The following is a 16,074-nucleotide window of genomic DNA, read 5'->3' on the forward strand; positions in this document are numbered from 1 at the left end:
GGACACTGAGCCCTGACCCTGACATTTGGTAGTCTGTTGAATAGTTCCCACATGAGCAGTTCATTTCTGCTTCTGTAACTTCTTACAAACTCTGCAGGCACCACTTCTGTATTCATCCATTAACTCAAATCTAGCATTCTAAGGTCCGGTTCGTTTTCGGGATTTTCAGAGTCTAAAATTCTGAATGAAGAGGGAAAAATCACTCTTGTAAAATAATGTTTGTAAAATACAAGGAAACAAAAAAAAAAAAAATAGAATAAAATCCAACTTTTATTTGAATACAAAAATATATTATGTGGAAAAAAGCATCAGTACAATTTCCAACTATATAAAATTACAAATATCTCCTTAAAAGCATTTAAATTATAATTAAGTAAAAATAAGGCATCCAACTATTTCAAATGATTCATCGGGTCTACTGTACAGTACACAGATGACTTGCATAAGAGCATTAGTGTTATATTCTGAAAATGAATATATAATTATGCCAAGTTCTGTGTTTGCCATCGCCATGTGTGGTGGGAGTAGTAGCTTCCAGTATTTGACGTTAATTGCAGTCTTCTGAATGTCTGGCAGATTTGTATTTTCCACACACAAGTTACCAGATTCTGCTCTTCTCACATACCTATAAATAAATAATACAAAAAGTTAAAGATAACTTCATTATGGCTTTTACGTGAAGCAATTTCTACTTGTACAATATTAAAAACCGAGCAATGACTAGAGCTTCCATAGTAAGAAATGATGCACCAAGCAGATGTGGAAAAACAACTGTATCTACAGTCAGGTACTGTAATGAAGGCAGCACTGACAGTGCACATTGTAGAGGTGGATAAAAGTAGTCCCTTCCATTTTCTCCACCATAATGGTGCATCACCCACACGTAGTCAATTGTATTGTCTTCCTATGCTTTATGCAGCTCTTCTGGTTATTGTGTGCAAAGAGGCTAATAATACAGCTCCCAAATGTCTAAACTTAGCTAAATGGTTCAAGGTTTGCATATTCCTGACAAATCTAGCTAGCATACGGGCCTTCAGGACAAAGGGAAGTCATTATGGCAACCATCATATGGGGTATGGCTGGTTACAAGATGTCATTGACTCATGCTGGGGATGCATGGGAATAGGATGGAAAGACCGTGCGTATATTTTTGGTATTAAATGTAAAAGCTTGTGCTCAGTGACATGTAGTGTATTTACTGGAAGTCACAAGCTGATATTTGAGCCACGGACAAAATGTGTGCCCTTTTTTAAATATATATAGCTGATTCTAAGTGAGCAGACAAATCCGCCTTTGTCGTTTCTGAGCAACTTCAAAATATATACACATACATACATACACACAATATATATGTATGTATATAAATAAATAATATATCCAGACTCCTTTGTAAAGTTCCTCAGGCCTTCTGTGCATACACATAAGGAATTCTTAAAGTATTTCTTCGGCTTTCTTCTGAAAGGCTGTTCTATTTTGGTGTATTATTTACGTAAATACAAAGCAGCACACACGTGTGCTCAACTGTAAATCAAAAAGCTGTACACTACCAAAATGCTGTGCTTTGATTGGCTCCAGCAGGTAGAGACCCATGCAAAAGAATCACGTACAAATAGCAGCTCATTCAAAAGGTCTGGCAACCCATAGGAGTACAAATGTACTAATTTCAAATATAGGCCCTGTCTGCAAATAGGTTCCTGCACCTCTAATAATAATAAAAAAATTAAAAAAAATAAAAAAAAAAAAACACTCTACCCCATAACAATTAAATGAAAGATTAGATGAAAAACATTTGTAAAAGCGCTTGCCACAATGTTATTCTTGGAAATTATGGAGATATTATGCTACACGGTTGACCGATGGTTTGGGGAATCATGTGAAAAGAGAATGCTTTACTTGTGACGTTACCTCACATTTACAATTTAACACTCTCAAAATATATCACCACATAAAAAAGTAAAAATCCATGCCTTCTATCCCGCCCTGTCCCTCTCCTCCCTATCTCTGTGAAACCTCTGGTTCCATATCTGCATTAACACATCAACGCTCCTTTACTTCTGCGGGCTACTTTTCCAGCAGAATGGCGTTCAGCAGTACTTCTGAATAAATGTTAGCACTCTAGTTGGTCATTAGACCTCTGTGTTGACAATACTGTGCAACACTGGAGAATACGAGTGCTAGTGCTGAAATACATATTTCACACAGCATGCCACACTTTATCGGACATGAATGAGTAAGATGAGAAAAATAAGGTCCTCACTTTAGATTTCAAGAATCCTCACCATAATTTTACATCACATATGAAACCCCTCATTTTGTTCAGTTGCTGTTGTCTTCTCAATAAGAACTTTTCTACAGCCAGGAACATGGTGCTCAGGTGTATCTCACATCCGTCATAAATTTAGTCTGTTAGCACTCTAGTTGTCAATAGCATTCACTATCTTGTATTTAAAAATGACACAACTGGCAACAATTTATCACAAAACAAAAATACAAAAGATATGCTTCAATTAACGTTCAACTTAAATTGACCCATGAAAAACATCTAAAATAATTTGGTGGATTTCACCCCCAAAAATTAAGGGGCTGATTTACAATAACAATATTATCCGGGGGTGGGGGGTTCTCCCTATTAATTACTGAGAGGGGTGGAGTAGGAAGGGCTCTGCTTCTCCTCTGGCAGTGACGCTGTCCGAGTCGGGAGGGGGGGGGGGGCTCCTCCTTTGATATTATCACTTAATAAAAATTTAAAAAAATGCAACGGATGAAGCTGGGGACTGAAGGATGCTCTTTGGAAGGATAACGCTTGCATACACTAAGAATGGAAAACGTCATGCATTAAATAAATGTGTATCTTTTGGCAGACGAATCAGACACAACAGTCTGGTTCCAATAAAAGAATCTAGATGCATTTTACGAGCCCCGATTCATAATGCGTGCAAACAATTCCTTTGCTGCTATTGGAATGTGGAGCTTATCAATTGGAAAGTTGGGATGGAAAGCAGCTGGCCCAGCCAGTTGGCTCTGTACAGGGTGTAGGGTGGGGAGGGGGGGGTGCTCTGCTATCATTCGACAAAAGCTTCACCTTGCCTTTCTCTACAAGATGGTTTGGGCTGAAATACTGGGGTACTCACGCTACTGCAGGGGAGGCTATCCAGCAGGAAGCTGGACTTTGCACAATTAAGTTCTACGATCTCATATGAAATATTTAGAAAGGTTTCCATGCACCATAACCACAGGAATTGTGATTCTGATGCATTTTTACAGAATTACTTATCTGCTGCACTGTATATATTCTACTGAATTAAGCCCACTAATGTTAAGCTCAAACGCTACTAAAAGTACTCCCCATGAAGTGCAACACATTCACCTAATAACTACTATAGTTCAGAAACAAAGATGAAAGTTTCTCAGATGGTGTAATGTTCAACTGAGGCACAATGTGCTTTTCAACAGCATGAGACAACCTTTCATATTTGAATGTAATGCAGCGCATAAAGTCTTCAGCACCAAAATGGTTAAATGCAGCTAGATTTCCCAAAATTAGACACTTCTGCTACATGATTCATGGACATGCCAGCTTAAGACATGACAACTACTTGTCCAACACCCATGTCGCTGTGTTGGACTACAGAGTACAAAAACACAAGAAAGTCATTAAAAACATATGCTTACTTGCTAAAGTTCTGTCAAGATCAGCAATGAAATCTTCCAGCTCTTTGGTGTCACCAAGCTTTGCTACACAGAAAAGACAAGGGATGAGAAGACCATGTTTAACAGCAAACATTGTAAATAAGCAACACATGATGCAAGAGTGGATATGTGCAGCTGAATGGTCAAGGTTTAAGAAACTTGCTCTGGGAGTTAATCAAAAAGAAAAAGCAATGCATGCAAAATGGAGCCGAGAGATTGAACGAGTTGGGCCCAATTCATGTGGAACTGCAACTCTAGTGCCAAAACTGAAACCAGTAAATGGCAAGGACAGCAAGGCTCTTTAAGAGCAATAGTACATAAAGCAGACTGAGCTAGTTGTCTTTCAATGAGCAAGCACTCCTGCACCGCCTCTACATGCGGATAAAACTGCCAGACCATCACTAGTATCTTACTGGCGTTGCATAGAGTTTAAGAGGTTATGATCGGGTATTTTATTTCAGCAGTATTCACAGAATGCTGAATATATCCATTGCTAACTGCCAATTCGCAGCAGCCTTCAACATTAGAAAAGCAAATGTGCATAACCTACCTGTCCTGCCATACGTGTTTTGTTGCATGATAGGAGTGGGACGAGTTGTGGGATAATATCGAGGGGAATGTTGAGTGGGGCATATTTTGAGAGTTAAATGGCTACAAGAGTGAGTTATCCATCCCAAACTCACTTCCCAATTAAGTTTTTCTTTAAGCAGACTATTAAACCAACTGAAATACTGAGAAAAGGTGATGTTTCTAAAAGCAATATCTGTACACCTAAAGGACTTTTAGTCCACACAAATGATTAATGGGGAAAAAAAAAGACAACTTAACAGTAAAACGTGAAAAGGCATATCACATCTCATACTGATATTTAAAGCTATTCTAATTTCGAGCAAAATGTAGCTCTGAAACAGTTGGGGGATGCCTTTAGTGTTTACACGACCCAATCAAATAGCACTGTTTAAGGGATATAAGATTTGCCTACAAATTCCACAGCTGGACAAAATGTTGGAACACATAAAAGTTTTGATTCTCAAAGTTTTTGCCAACTGAGAGCTGGATCTCTAACATATTCAAACATTCTTCAAATATACTGCGCATGGGCACCTTTCAGGTGAAGAGCAGTGCTATAAAAATCATATTTAAAATAAATTCTCAATGGTGTAATTATGCACCTTAAATAGAAGCCCTTTTGGTCCCAAATTCTTTAGAGAGCACTATAAACTGCAGTCCTAGGATTACTGTAAATGGAAGCGTTAAGGTAATAATTTCCAAGGACCAACTAAGTACTTGGTTTCAATTGTTTGTAACTAATATAGACTTTCAAGATCAGATGTAGAAGGAAACTCAGTTTAGCCTTCAGCAGAGGGTATAAATGGCAGTATAACCAACTTTTCACGATCTATTCAGCAGACAACAGCTTTAAACTTCAAGCGGAAATGCAGGTCCCATCAGATGAAATGTTCAATGTAAGGGCAATTTGGACTTCTCAGTTGAAGTTTTGTGATACACACGCAGATCATTTTGGAGATTGGGGCACACATGTAAGAGGCGAGGATGCAACTCAAATATCTTTGTTCCTCTATGAAAACAAATTGTGTATATATATTCTGTACCTTTCCGGGGAGTCGTGGTTGGAGATGGAAGAGTTGGAGTGGAGACCGTTGGAGAGTTCAGTTTTTCGTCACTAAAGCTGAAACTATGTCTGTAGAGGGAATCTGCACCTGTACAGGAGAAGAACAAAACAGTGAGTCCAAAAGCCAGCTGAAACAACTCCCACCCCACTCCAATTGGATCCCTCCACATCCATTCTGCAGCCCTGCGCCCCCAGTGAGAACATATCAACTGAAGATCTGCAAAAAAACATTATACAGAAAAAGGAAGCACGCCAAACTATACAGTTCAAACTCTTAGTAGTTCTTTGAAAACAGTATTATAATCCCAAGTGTCCGTGGTGTTGTACAATCTTTAAAATAATACAAAACCCGTCTGTGAAAGTGATGTCCCACAACAATGCTTGTCAAGGTGATTTGGGCTAATGCCAACACGAAGGCCACTTTGCAACCCCTTTCAGCAGGGCTGTATTACAGACCACGTTCACCAATGCTTCAGCAACAATCTAGTTCAATACAAGCAACTAGGCTTAACTAGTGGAAGCTGCAGTCACTGATAAGCAAGGCCACTGAAACTATACAACTATGGTACTGTGTAGTTCAACGTAATTAAGATTTGCCTTAGTTGACACATAATGCATTATAGTTTTCATTTTAACAAAACAGTTTGTTTCTAGCTCTAACAGAGTAGAAGTTACTAACAACGCTGCTAGTGTGTTGCAAAAGTTAACTAGCCATATTTATGTGTTAAGCTGATACTAATGAGGTGTGGGTGCCCTAATAGTATTCACATGTGTAAAAAGGAGAAACTAATTAATTAATACTGTCATAAAATGTGCCACATTACTCAATCTAATATGGCTTTTCTTGCTGCACAATTCCGGCGGTGGCCAGACCCACTGGTAAAGAGGCCAGCAAAAGTCACAGCTTTTGATAGGGACAAATCAAGGCAAAAGTTACATTGTGGTAAATGGCTACTCATACAGGAAAGCACCGTAAAGGTTTCTTTTGTATCAGATTTCAAACTGTTTGCGGGTCATCAGCATATGCAGTGCATACAACCCCCAGTCCCCTCAGATAGCTGGGCAACAACCCTCTCAAATATGCACCTGCAGTACAAAAGCACTGAAGACAAGGGTGGGCGATAGAACGGTGGTGGAGGTTCAAGAGAAATATACTGAACAAGTTATTGCAAGGAACGGATGGAGCAGCGATTGTGCGCAGCATAAAATGAGTATTTGTGGGAAAATGAGTTCAAGCAAGACACAATGAGTTGGATAAAAAGAAGAGGTTTGCCAGCAGGTGAACCAAGGCCCGTAGCGTTTGTAATGCATCTGAACGAGGAGAGTAGCTTGAACGGAAATCACCTTTGCAATTAGAGAATGTGTACGTGCTAATGATCAGGTTTATTTAAAGTTTGTCCTCATTCGTGGTGTTCAGCTCTTTTCCCACTGATGTGCTTGGAACATAGGCCCAGAAACCTCTAGATCAAGAGATTTGGAAGCAAGTATTGGGGAGGACAGTGTGTGCCTCCAGAAGATTCCTGGTGAGATTGGTCACATTTCATTAATCTGCCTAAAAACTAAAGGCATGCGTAGGATGCATTCACACAAAGTTTTATAGAATCGAGTGAAGCTGTAATTAATGTGTTCGAAAACAAAATAATCCATTCTAACGTTTAATTGCTGCATTCATGGACTTTTTGGGGGATCACTTTTTCTAAATAAACCTCTTTTAAAACGAGCTAAGTAGTGAGTTGTGAAAGTAAATTTATTAGAACCTTAAAAAAAAAAGAAGAAAAAAAAAAAAAAGGGAAACCCTCAGCGAGATTTACTGTCAGCTTAATGGGAGTGATTCATAGTCTATCGCCCACGATTTACTCCGATGCTACAGCTGCTTCACATCAAATTTTCCCCTTATGACAAACTTTTGGAAAAAGCCCTTTATACTCAAACACGAGTAACACATGTGAAATTATAAACCGCGGGCCAGACACTTTCCAGCAGCACTTCTCTTAAACGGATAGTATTTCAGGGATGCAAATAAATATTCCAATAGCAAGGACTGAGAAAAACTGGGCTACATTACATCTTGAAGTCACTCAAAACAGAAGCATCCTTACTTACACTGCTTCATTTCTGGTGCTGGTGAGCACCAGCACTCATTTTAGCACAGAGAATCATTTTTCATCAGACTGTCCCAGATCAACAGTGAGAAAAGCACATAAGTGAAAGATAGCAAAGGGATCAAGAAGGAAGAAGAGAAATATATTTAAAAAAAGGAAAAAGAAAAAAAAAAAAAAAAAAAAAAAAGAAGAAAGCTAGGATGAAAAAGATCATGCAAGAGAGGTAGGAGAAACAGACTGGAAGTGGAATGAAATAGGCAGCGTTGGTATTCAGCAACCCTGTCAGCTGGATGCAGGCACTTAGGAAAATCTGTAATCCCCTGCAGTTTTTGTTTTGTTTTTTTAAATACACATTAAGACTGGTCCTCTGGAATATATCGAAAGCATGGCAGGCAGATAAATACACCTTAATGTACTTTGTGGTACGATTTTCGAATTCTACAATACCCTTCTAGAGTTAACGCTATTAAAGTGCCTGCAATCCAATCTTCAGAGACATTAGGAATCCATGGAAGGAGATATACATCAAGTAACCCAGTCAGAAAACAGTGGGTCTGAAGATAGAGTTAGCTAGATAAATGCTCCATAGTTCTCATGCCTAGTGAAGAGCACTGACAGACTGATTATAGTGCTTTTGCTTCTTGAATAGAAGCATTGCTGATTTCAGTCCACGTTATTTGAAATGGTCAGCCTGAGAAGAAGCACAAGAGCACAAGACTTCGTAGTCTGCCTGGTTACCATCAGGTCTACAAACATTGTGAATGGAGCTGGGAAAGTACACTACTTTTGCTTGATGTGGATTTTATGAATGCTAGTCGTCTGTAGGTCTAACCTACCAGTCCTAGGGTAAGGTATCATGGGCAGCCCATTCCCTAATCTGGCTGCCTTGTGAGGAGACTGAATAGGTTTTCTCCATCAGTGATCCAGAGACCTGTAATACCTCTCCTGTAAGACTGTTCCCACACTGTGGAACTGCAGGGTGTGCGGCATGAGTAAAGAATGCAGCAGGGACTAGGAGACTGGGAATCCCAGTGACTGAAACACCACTAAGACCTTCTGACTATACTCCAACACTACCACTGTGCACTTCACGTGTCACAGGAGGTGCCATCCTGGGCCCCTATCTTGTGGGTATGGGGCATTCTTTATACCTGGATGGATTTACAGGGTCAGGGGCTGCATTCTCTTTTAGAAAGTAGGATTATGGAGGCCTGTCTCATAACACAAGACCATCCAACCATTTAGCTGTCATATGGCGAGGTGAGATGCTTTCCTTGAACATGCTACGATTGTCCCTAGATTGACTGCTTAAGTTAGGTATAAAGTTATTTATGCATTTTACAATTAGTTTGGATTTAAGAGTGGGGTGTAAGTGAGGTGACAGGACAATCTAGTGGACAAATGGCCAAGAACTTCAAAGACCAGCTTTTGACAAAAACCTGCTCGAGGAACAGTTTTCCACCGTCTTTAACTGGGAATTATCACATTAAATAGAAGTCAAGCATAAAAATAAACTGTAACGTTAGCTTGAGAACTCGCTCATAAAAAGAAAAGGTTAACGTGTTGGACGCTTTTCTGTAAAGTATTCAGAACTCTGCGGGCGGAACAGTCTGGAAAAGTCATAGGTTTGGCAAAGAAGAATGTACTTGGCAGGAAGAGCAGAGTGCACAGTAAATGTGGCAATTCCAGCACAAGTAGAAAAAGAAATCCAGTATAAACGTGTAGAAAGAAAACAAAAACCTAGAAGTGCATATCAAGATGCCACAGGGCAGAGGGAATTATTAATAGACTCGGACGGGGGTAGAGGCCTGGGCACCAAAATAAAACGTGGCATTGTGTAGTAAAAGACAAAACGTGGCCCAACTGTATAAATAAAAAAATAAACAAACATGCACACACACGTGAGAAAGTAAATCAGATTTCCCTATTTTCCTACCCTATCAAAAAAACATAATACTGGCACAACCCCGCTCTTCCACCCACAAAGTTGACTGGTCCAGTCACTCCACGCATCCACACTGTGCTGCTTGCTACTGCCGCCTGCTAGATTTTTACAAAACCAGCCGACATGCAGCCACAAAACCAGCCCGCCACAAAACGAGCCCACACACTTATCAAACTGGCCCATCAGGCTCTGCCAGATGGGCTCACAGGCCAGTCGGACCCTATTAACATGCTAATAAATCCCACAACAATGAAGTGCACAAGGCTGATGTACAATCGATGTGTTTCTTTAACAACGAGGCAAGGTTTGCAGACAGACCGGATCTGCTCGGGCTCAGTGGCCAAAAATAAAGATGTAAGCTACTAGAGGGATTCAAAGTGAATTATGTCCAGTAAGCACTCCGCCAGCTTGGGCCCAGCTTCCCACAAGGATAACAACCACTGGCAAGCACAGCCCAGCCCACTGCTATGAAAAGCACAGGCTGTGTTTTCAGTAGCTTAAAGCTCTAGTGACGTGGCCATTTTTTTTCCTAACAATCAACGCTCTCTAGTTAGGTCAACAGTCCAGAGACATCAACATCCTTTTGTCCTAGACTGGATCGGAGGCAGACGCAACTATATCAAAACCATCAGGGCCCAATGTTCTCATTACTTGGAGAGCGGGTGCACGAGGGAAGAGTAGGGCACCGCTGACCTTCTGCCAAGGGCAAAAGCATGAAGTGCAAGGATCAATACCGAGGTTGTATTTGTCTGCACATGTTCACTCAGATATGTTACTCAAACAATAGTAATAGTTTGAAGAGTCCCACAGCTGGGAGCCATTCATGTCTGAAGGAATGCAGAGTACAACTTTAGAAACGGAATGGCAAAACGTCACAACTACAAACTGCAAAGTAATACAGACATCAAGAAGCATACTAGGTTAAAAAATAACTACCTTTTGTTATCTATGGGTTAAGGGTGCATAATTGGAACGTGGAAAGGCTGGTTCATTTTTTAAAAATGAAATAGGTAGTTATGTTTGTTCAGCCCTTCCAAAGCTGGTGCTTTAAAACAAATTATAAAAAAAAAGAATAAAAACCCTACAACGCTGGGGTGTGAGGTGCCCACCGTTTGCAGGCATTACTGCTGAAGCATTAGAAACTGACGCAAACATCCCATCTTTTACTGAACAAGGAAGCCTCTTATGACTTAAACATCTGATGTCAGTCAACACCATGAGAGCTGCATAAAGGAAACATTTACAAGTCTTCCTGAAAAACATCAGATAGGGGCAACTGATTTCAATCAAAAGTAAAGATTCCTTAAAACATTATTATGAGATTGACAAAAATACTAACTCGGGGACCCTTATGGAGCATAGCTCCCCTGACATTTTCAAACGTGTGGCAGTTTGCGTAAGCAGACACGCCCACGTTAAGAAGGTGCCCGGACCTCTCTATAGTACAGTGTTTCAGAGTGATTGAGCAATTTGTATCCATACTAAAAGGATATGGTAGCTTGCAGGTTTAACAGAACACTTGTCCCTTACCTACAGCTACTTTATTAAACCTGAGGTTTCCAGGGTGGAACACTACCTACATAATGTAGGTATTCACTTTTTGAATGCCCCTCCCCCCCGTTTATAACACCACCCTTCCTACCCTAAACTTAGTATAATGAAAAATTCACCACACTATCAGATTGTTCTTTTTTTTTTTTTTTTAAACACATTGTAAACTAGCGGAGGGAAAAACAAAACAAAGGAAAAAAAAAATCATCCACACAAACACACACGTACACTAGTCTTGATTTAAAAAGCACACCATGTTGTGTCAACCAGGGGTTCAAACACTGCACAAGGTTATTTTATATAAATAAATAAAAAATGCTGTGTGGCAGTATTTCGAGTAACCTAAGGTGAGAGCGTACCTCAAGTAAAAGTGAAAAAAGAATCTGACGGATATTTTCTGACAGAACCAGCCTTCCACTGGTTTAAGTTACGCCATTCTGAGTGTCACAATTTTGCTGGTGCCATGTAATCTACACACAGGTCTACATAATGTCACAGGGCTTCAGTGAAGAGTCACTTGAGCACTGCCTGGTCTTCACTCCAAAACCACCGGGTGCAGCTACAGTGGGCATGAGGGAAACAGAAAACGCAATGCGCCTTGTGGGCGATCCGTGGCCTTAAACATGAGGGCAGCGGTAGAGTGCACAAGATAACCGGAACACATTCTTGATAGTTGTAAGTAACGTGCTCGTTTCATCCATGCAGATGGCTTCATTGTTCGAGCAGGCTGCGTCTGCTCCCTACCACTGGTTGTTTAATTACTTAAGAGGGTTGTATTGTCTGAGGGTCGGAACCATCTGCGTACCAGGTCAGTTACAAGGAGTTTGCCTCAGTGGGTACCACGTCCCTCGTCCCTTCTCTTGTTAAAAAACACCCTCTGCCTTTGAAGCCATTGTGTCCCAGTGAACAAACCATTACAATCTGAGCAGGTGTTTCCCAACATTAGAGCTGTGGTCACGGAGAAAGGGAGGAACACAAGGGGTATTGTGACACCCCAAGAGGGAATTTCAATGCAAAGCAGAAGCTACTGTGTCAGCCGCAGTAGAGAGATGGAGCTGGTTCAAGGCACGTCTTCCAACCAGGTGCAGACTAATAGAAAGAAATCGAGCCAGTTAAAACTAGTTTTATAGCTCTATCGCTTACAAAAAATAATCCATAAATCATCCAGAAAAGAGGAACACCTGTACATCATTGTTAGGGGACATGAGTGAAAGCACTGCCTTTCAAGGGCTTGAAACCGGCACTTTATTTTGAGAGAGAGTACTTGCACTTATCAAGAAAAATGTCATACTTCATAGGAGAGTACCGGCACTTCTCAGAAACAAGCCTGTACTCTAGTACAGAGTACTTGCACTTCTATTTCTCCATTTCAAGCACTGCTTTCTCGCAGGGCAAGTGGGGGACGACTCGTGGAGAGAACACGGAGAAGAGATGCGGTGCCTTAGAAACAGTGACCTGGGAGAGGCCCCCTTAGTGAGCCGGAGCTGTGCGGTAGCACCAACAGGGCCTTCAGCACAGTCAATACTTGTGCGCCCGAGCATGCATCCAGTGATCCTCCAAGACGAGAGCAAGGTGGGCTTCAGAGGTGCCTCCTAAGATGCAGGCCAAGGGCCCTGGTCACCGTTGAAGCACAGAGGTGACAATGTCCCTCTGTAACGCACATCAGAGACACCAACGTGTAGAGCAGTTAGTGGGTCGAAGGAGGATGCTAAATGAGGTTTACTACATAATAGACTTTTAAGGAAGAGGGTAAAAACCCAGGAGGATAAACTACTTCCTTATTCGACATCTAGAGCGAAGACACCTGGGTACATACATCCAATATCAATCACACAATCAAAGACTGGAATACAGACCAAACTCAGTCAGAATCTGGAATATGACAAAGAGGATGCCACTTTGTGGGACTATTTGGGTTTTATTTTATAGGACTTATCAGGTGTACCGAAATCAACCAGAGTCCCACAAAAGGACACAAGTTTCCACAAACACCAGACAACATTCCAGTTAGTTTAAAACTTCCGGGCACAAGGTCCATCTTCCATCACAGGCATTCTAAAGTTAGTATTTGCATTGGTGGTGATGCCAGAAGTGTGCTTGTCCTAGTGTTGATGTAGATCAATGCAGTATGCAGCAGTAACACCCTGGCTGTACCACAGGTGGGCCCAGCGGCCATTACTCACTTTCAGAGTCACTGATGCCGCTGTCGCTTATGCTTGCGCTGCTTCGTCGCTTCATGGTCTGCAGGTGCTCGTCATACTGAAAGTGCCGCTTCTCGAAGGGCGACGAGAAGTCCTCCATCACAGCGTCAAATTCGCACAGAACCTGTTGCAGCTCATCGTCCTCTATGAAGGCTGTGGGAGTCAGAGCAGGTGTTACAACACTGTAGCAAGCAACAAAGCCAGCCACAAACAAAATACCAGAAAGAAGCCACCCGGGTATACACAAAACCCAGCAAGAAGTTATCCAACCCCCAAAGAAAAGGCTAGCAAGTGGCCAACCCGGCATCAAACAAAACAGCAAGAGGTGGTTTATGGTTGAAAGCAAGCATTGCAAAAGAAAAGTGTCAATGATCCGAGGGAATAGTAAAGTGAAACAGTGTACTACAACAGGCAATGGCTCAATACAGTCACAACATGTGTACAAGAAACCAAACTCAGAATTCATCCATAAGGAACATAACATAGCGATCCGCTTAAGTTTACTCCAGACCCAATCAGACAGTATGCCATATTAAACTAATGAAAGTGCTAAAGCTGAACAAAATCACCTGCTATGAAAGATATGACCACAGAAAACATACACAAACGCAGTGGCTCTTGGATGGTACAGCCAGGACAAGTATGCATGAGTAACAAAACGATAATTCCGAGTGGATAGAGACAAGGAGCACACAGGTTCTCAGAGAAAGTCTCTGGCACACATGATGCTTTACAAGGTACACGAAATTAGAAATGCTTCAGTTTTTCTAGCTACACAACAAAAGGAACGATTTCCCTAGAGATTTGACTATGTGGACTGATTGGTTGTATGAGGCACCATTTTCTTATATGCTCGCCACGTGTCACTGCGCTGTCAGATCATTCATTAGCAGCCACCTCAACCACATAATTCTGACGGGATGGGCAATGCATCAGGGAGCAGAAATAACACTGATTTGTTTTAAATAACAAAGCTGGTAAATGACAACATGCTATAAACAAAAAGGAAGGAAAAAAAACAACTGACACTTGGGCTCACAGGCCAAGTTACCCTCACAAACTGTCAGTGTATTGATAAAAGACATTTAACATCAGACTTGCAATGCCACCATTTTTCCTAAGGCGAAGACTGCTCAGCTCAACCGAACTACGATGACATCATAGCAGCTCCCCAGATGGATCCAATCAAGTACATTAACGATATCCAACACTAAGAGGAGATACAGACAAGGGTGTTAAACTTTGCTGGAGCAATAAAAGGGAGCTCCTACATTTTTTTCGAGGACATGTTATTGTAAGGAGAGCTATATGGATACAGAACTAGGGACCTGAGCTTATTATAAGGCTATTTTCCAGTAATCACATGAACTCTTTAAAGTCACGTCACACGGAGATCATATATTGTAAAGCGAGCTTCCCCTGGATTTATAGTCAATTAACACACTTGTAATTATTTGCCTCGTGAGCCAACTTTCAGAAAGCCTAATTGCAGCTTGCGTGCGCCTGTCAATGGCCAGTGTGAGTGTTTAAACGGGTAATTGCAGTCCACTTTTCATTGTGAGGACGTGCCCATTAATACCTTGGTTCATAAGGCTTATTAAAAACTCTAAGTACAAGGGCCTTGTTCAACCCCTGGCAGTAATGTAATTTGTTCGGTCCTAGACAGACCGAGTTTAAAAATGAAGACTAAAAGGAACAGAATACCGAAAGCGAACGCACATTCCTGCATATCAAATAAAACAGCTGGAAGGCATTATAAGCGGGACATTTGACATTTCACGGAAGACCTCTTCCAAAAAGATCAGAACGTGTCTCCGTGCATCCTACGTTTACAGCCAGTATTATATTTACAAGAAGAGATGGTTAGAATGGGGAACTCCATATCTCATACTCTGCAACCAATTCGGATACATAGAAAGACAAATCAGCGAATTCTACCCTTTAGGAAGTGGATTCCACTCCCTTTACCACAAAACAGATTCAACTTGTTTTAACGTTCTTTCTGAACAAAAGTAACACACAAAAAACATAACACTCACTCGCTTTAATGTTCTCAGATATGGGTATGGAAAAAGTAAAATGGAAAAAGTAAAATGCAAAAGCCTCCCGACCTGCGGGTGCAGGCGGTGCAATAGACAATCGCCTCTTTGTATAGTTAGACGTGATCCAAGTGCAGCACGACTTAGTCGCTGGCTGGATAAGTTGATGCTACCCGGTTGCGTGTGCAATTGGATGCTAGCACAGGAGATCTGGGCGCTCACTCACCTTTCCCTGCGGATTTCACCTTGGGGGACTTCATGTCACCTTCCTCGATGTCCGTGTCGAGAAGAAAATCAAAGCCAAGTGCGCAGGTAAGCGCCCCCTAGGTGCAGGCAGCTGCTGGACCTCTGTTCGCTTCTGTTACTGTTACCAGCGTGCACCGGCATCTGAAGTCTGCCGCGCTTGAGACGTGTCTTATAGCACCAGCTCTTCACTGACGACGTCATGCGGGCGGGGCTCCAGCGGCACGCACAGCTACTTGGAATACCTTCTTCTGAGAGAGGCATTCCTATCGCGCTTGATTCCTACAAGTAGCCATTTTAGAGTCAGGCGAGCTGCGGAACCGGTAAGTAAGAAAGGATGGAAGAAAGGAGGCGTCGGAGAATGTTGCGGTGCTCGAGATATACCACCGCTGACTTTGGGGAGACCACACAAGAGAGTATGCGAAGTGGCGGCGCTGAAGGAGAGAGGCGTGGTTCAAATCAGAAATCCCGCTGTCAGTCTTTGCGCTGGCTGCCTGCTTCCATTAATGACCGCAAGAGGGCAGCAGAAGACTCAATTATCGCATTCTCAAATCAGAAAGTTGATCCATGAGTGCTATTTATCGCACTTCATTAACGATACTGCGGGGTTTATTATTTATTGCATGCGATAAATAACATTTATGAAGAGTTTGGGGCATATCATTTGAAT

The 16,074-nt window shown here is 41.6% G+C and overlaps 1 protein-coding gene across 1 annotated transcript; it reads right to left on the reverse strand.

Moving 5' to 3' along the window:
• Positions 1-252: 252 nt before the first annotated feature.
• Positions 253-15,548, reverse strand: RGCC (regulator of cell cycle). The gene is made up of 5 exons (XM_069205433.1): positions 15,388-15,548; positions 13,105-13,275; positions 5,304-5,411; positions 3,673-3,735; positions 253-625 (listed from the first exon to the last, which is right to left on the reverse strand). The coding sequence occupies exons 1-5, from the start codon at positions 15,419-15,421 to the stop codon at positions 618-620; spliced, it is 384 nt and encodes a 127-aa protein (XP_069061534.1). The 5' UTR covers positions 15,422-15,548; the 3' UTR covers positions 253-617.
• Positions 15,549-16,074: the final 526 nt, after the last annotated feature.

This window comes from Pleurodeles waltl, chromosome 8, assembly GCF_031143425.1.
Source record: "Pleurodeles waltl isolate 20211129_DDA chromosome 8, aPleWal1.hap1.20221129, whole genome shotgun sequence".
Lineage (NCBI taxonomy): Eukaryota > Metazoa > Chordata > Amphibia > Caudata > Salamandridae > Pleurodeles > Pleurodeles waltl.

Excerpts from the sequence above, each read along its gene's own strand:
- RGCC (XM_069205433.1), bottom strand. The coding sequence starts at position 15,421 with ATGAAGTCCCCCAAGGTGAAATCCGCAGGGAAAG. Across the intron at positions 5,412-13,104 it reads CGGCATCAGTGACTCTGAAA|GTGCAGATTCCCTCTACAGA; the intron begins GTGAGTAATGGC and ends TCTCCTGTACAG. Across the intron at positions 3,736-5,303 it reads AACCACGACTCCCCGGAAAG|CAAAGCTTGGTGACACCAAA; the intron begins GTACAGAATATA and ends TTTTCTGTGTAG.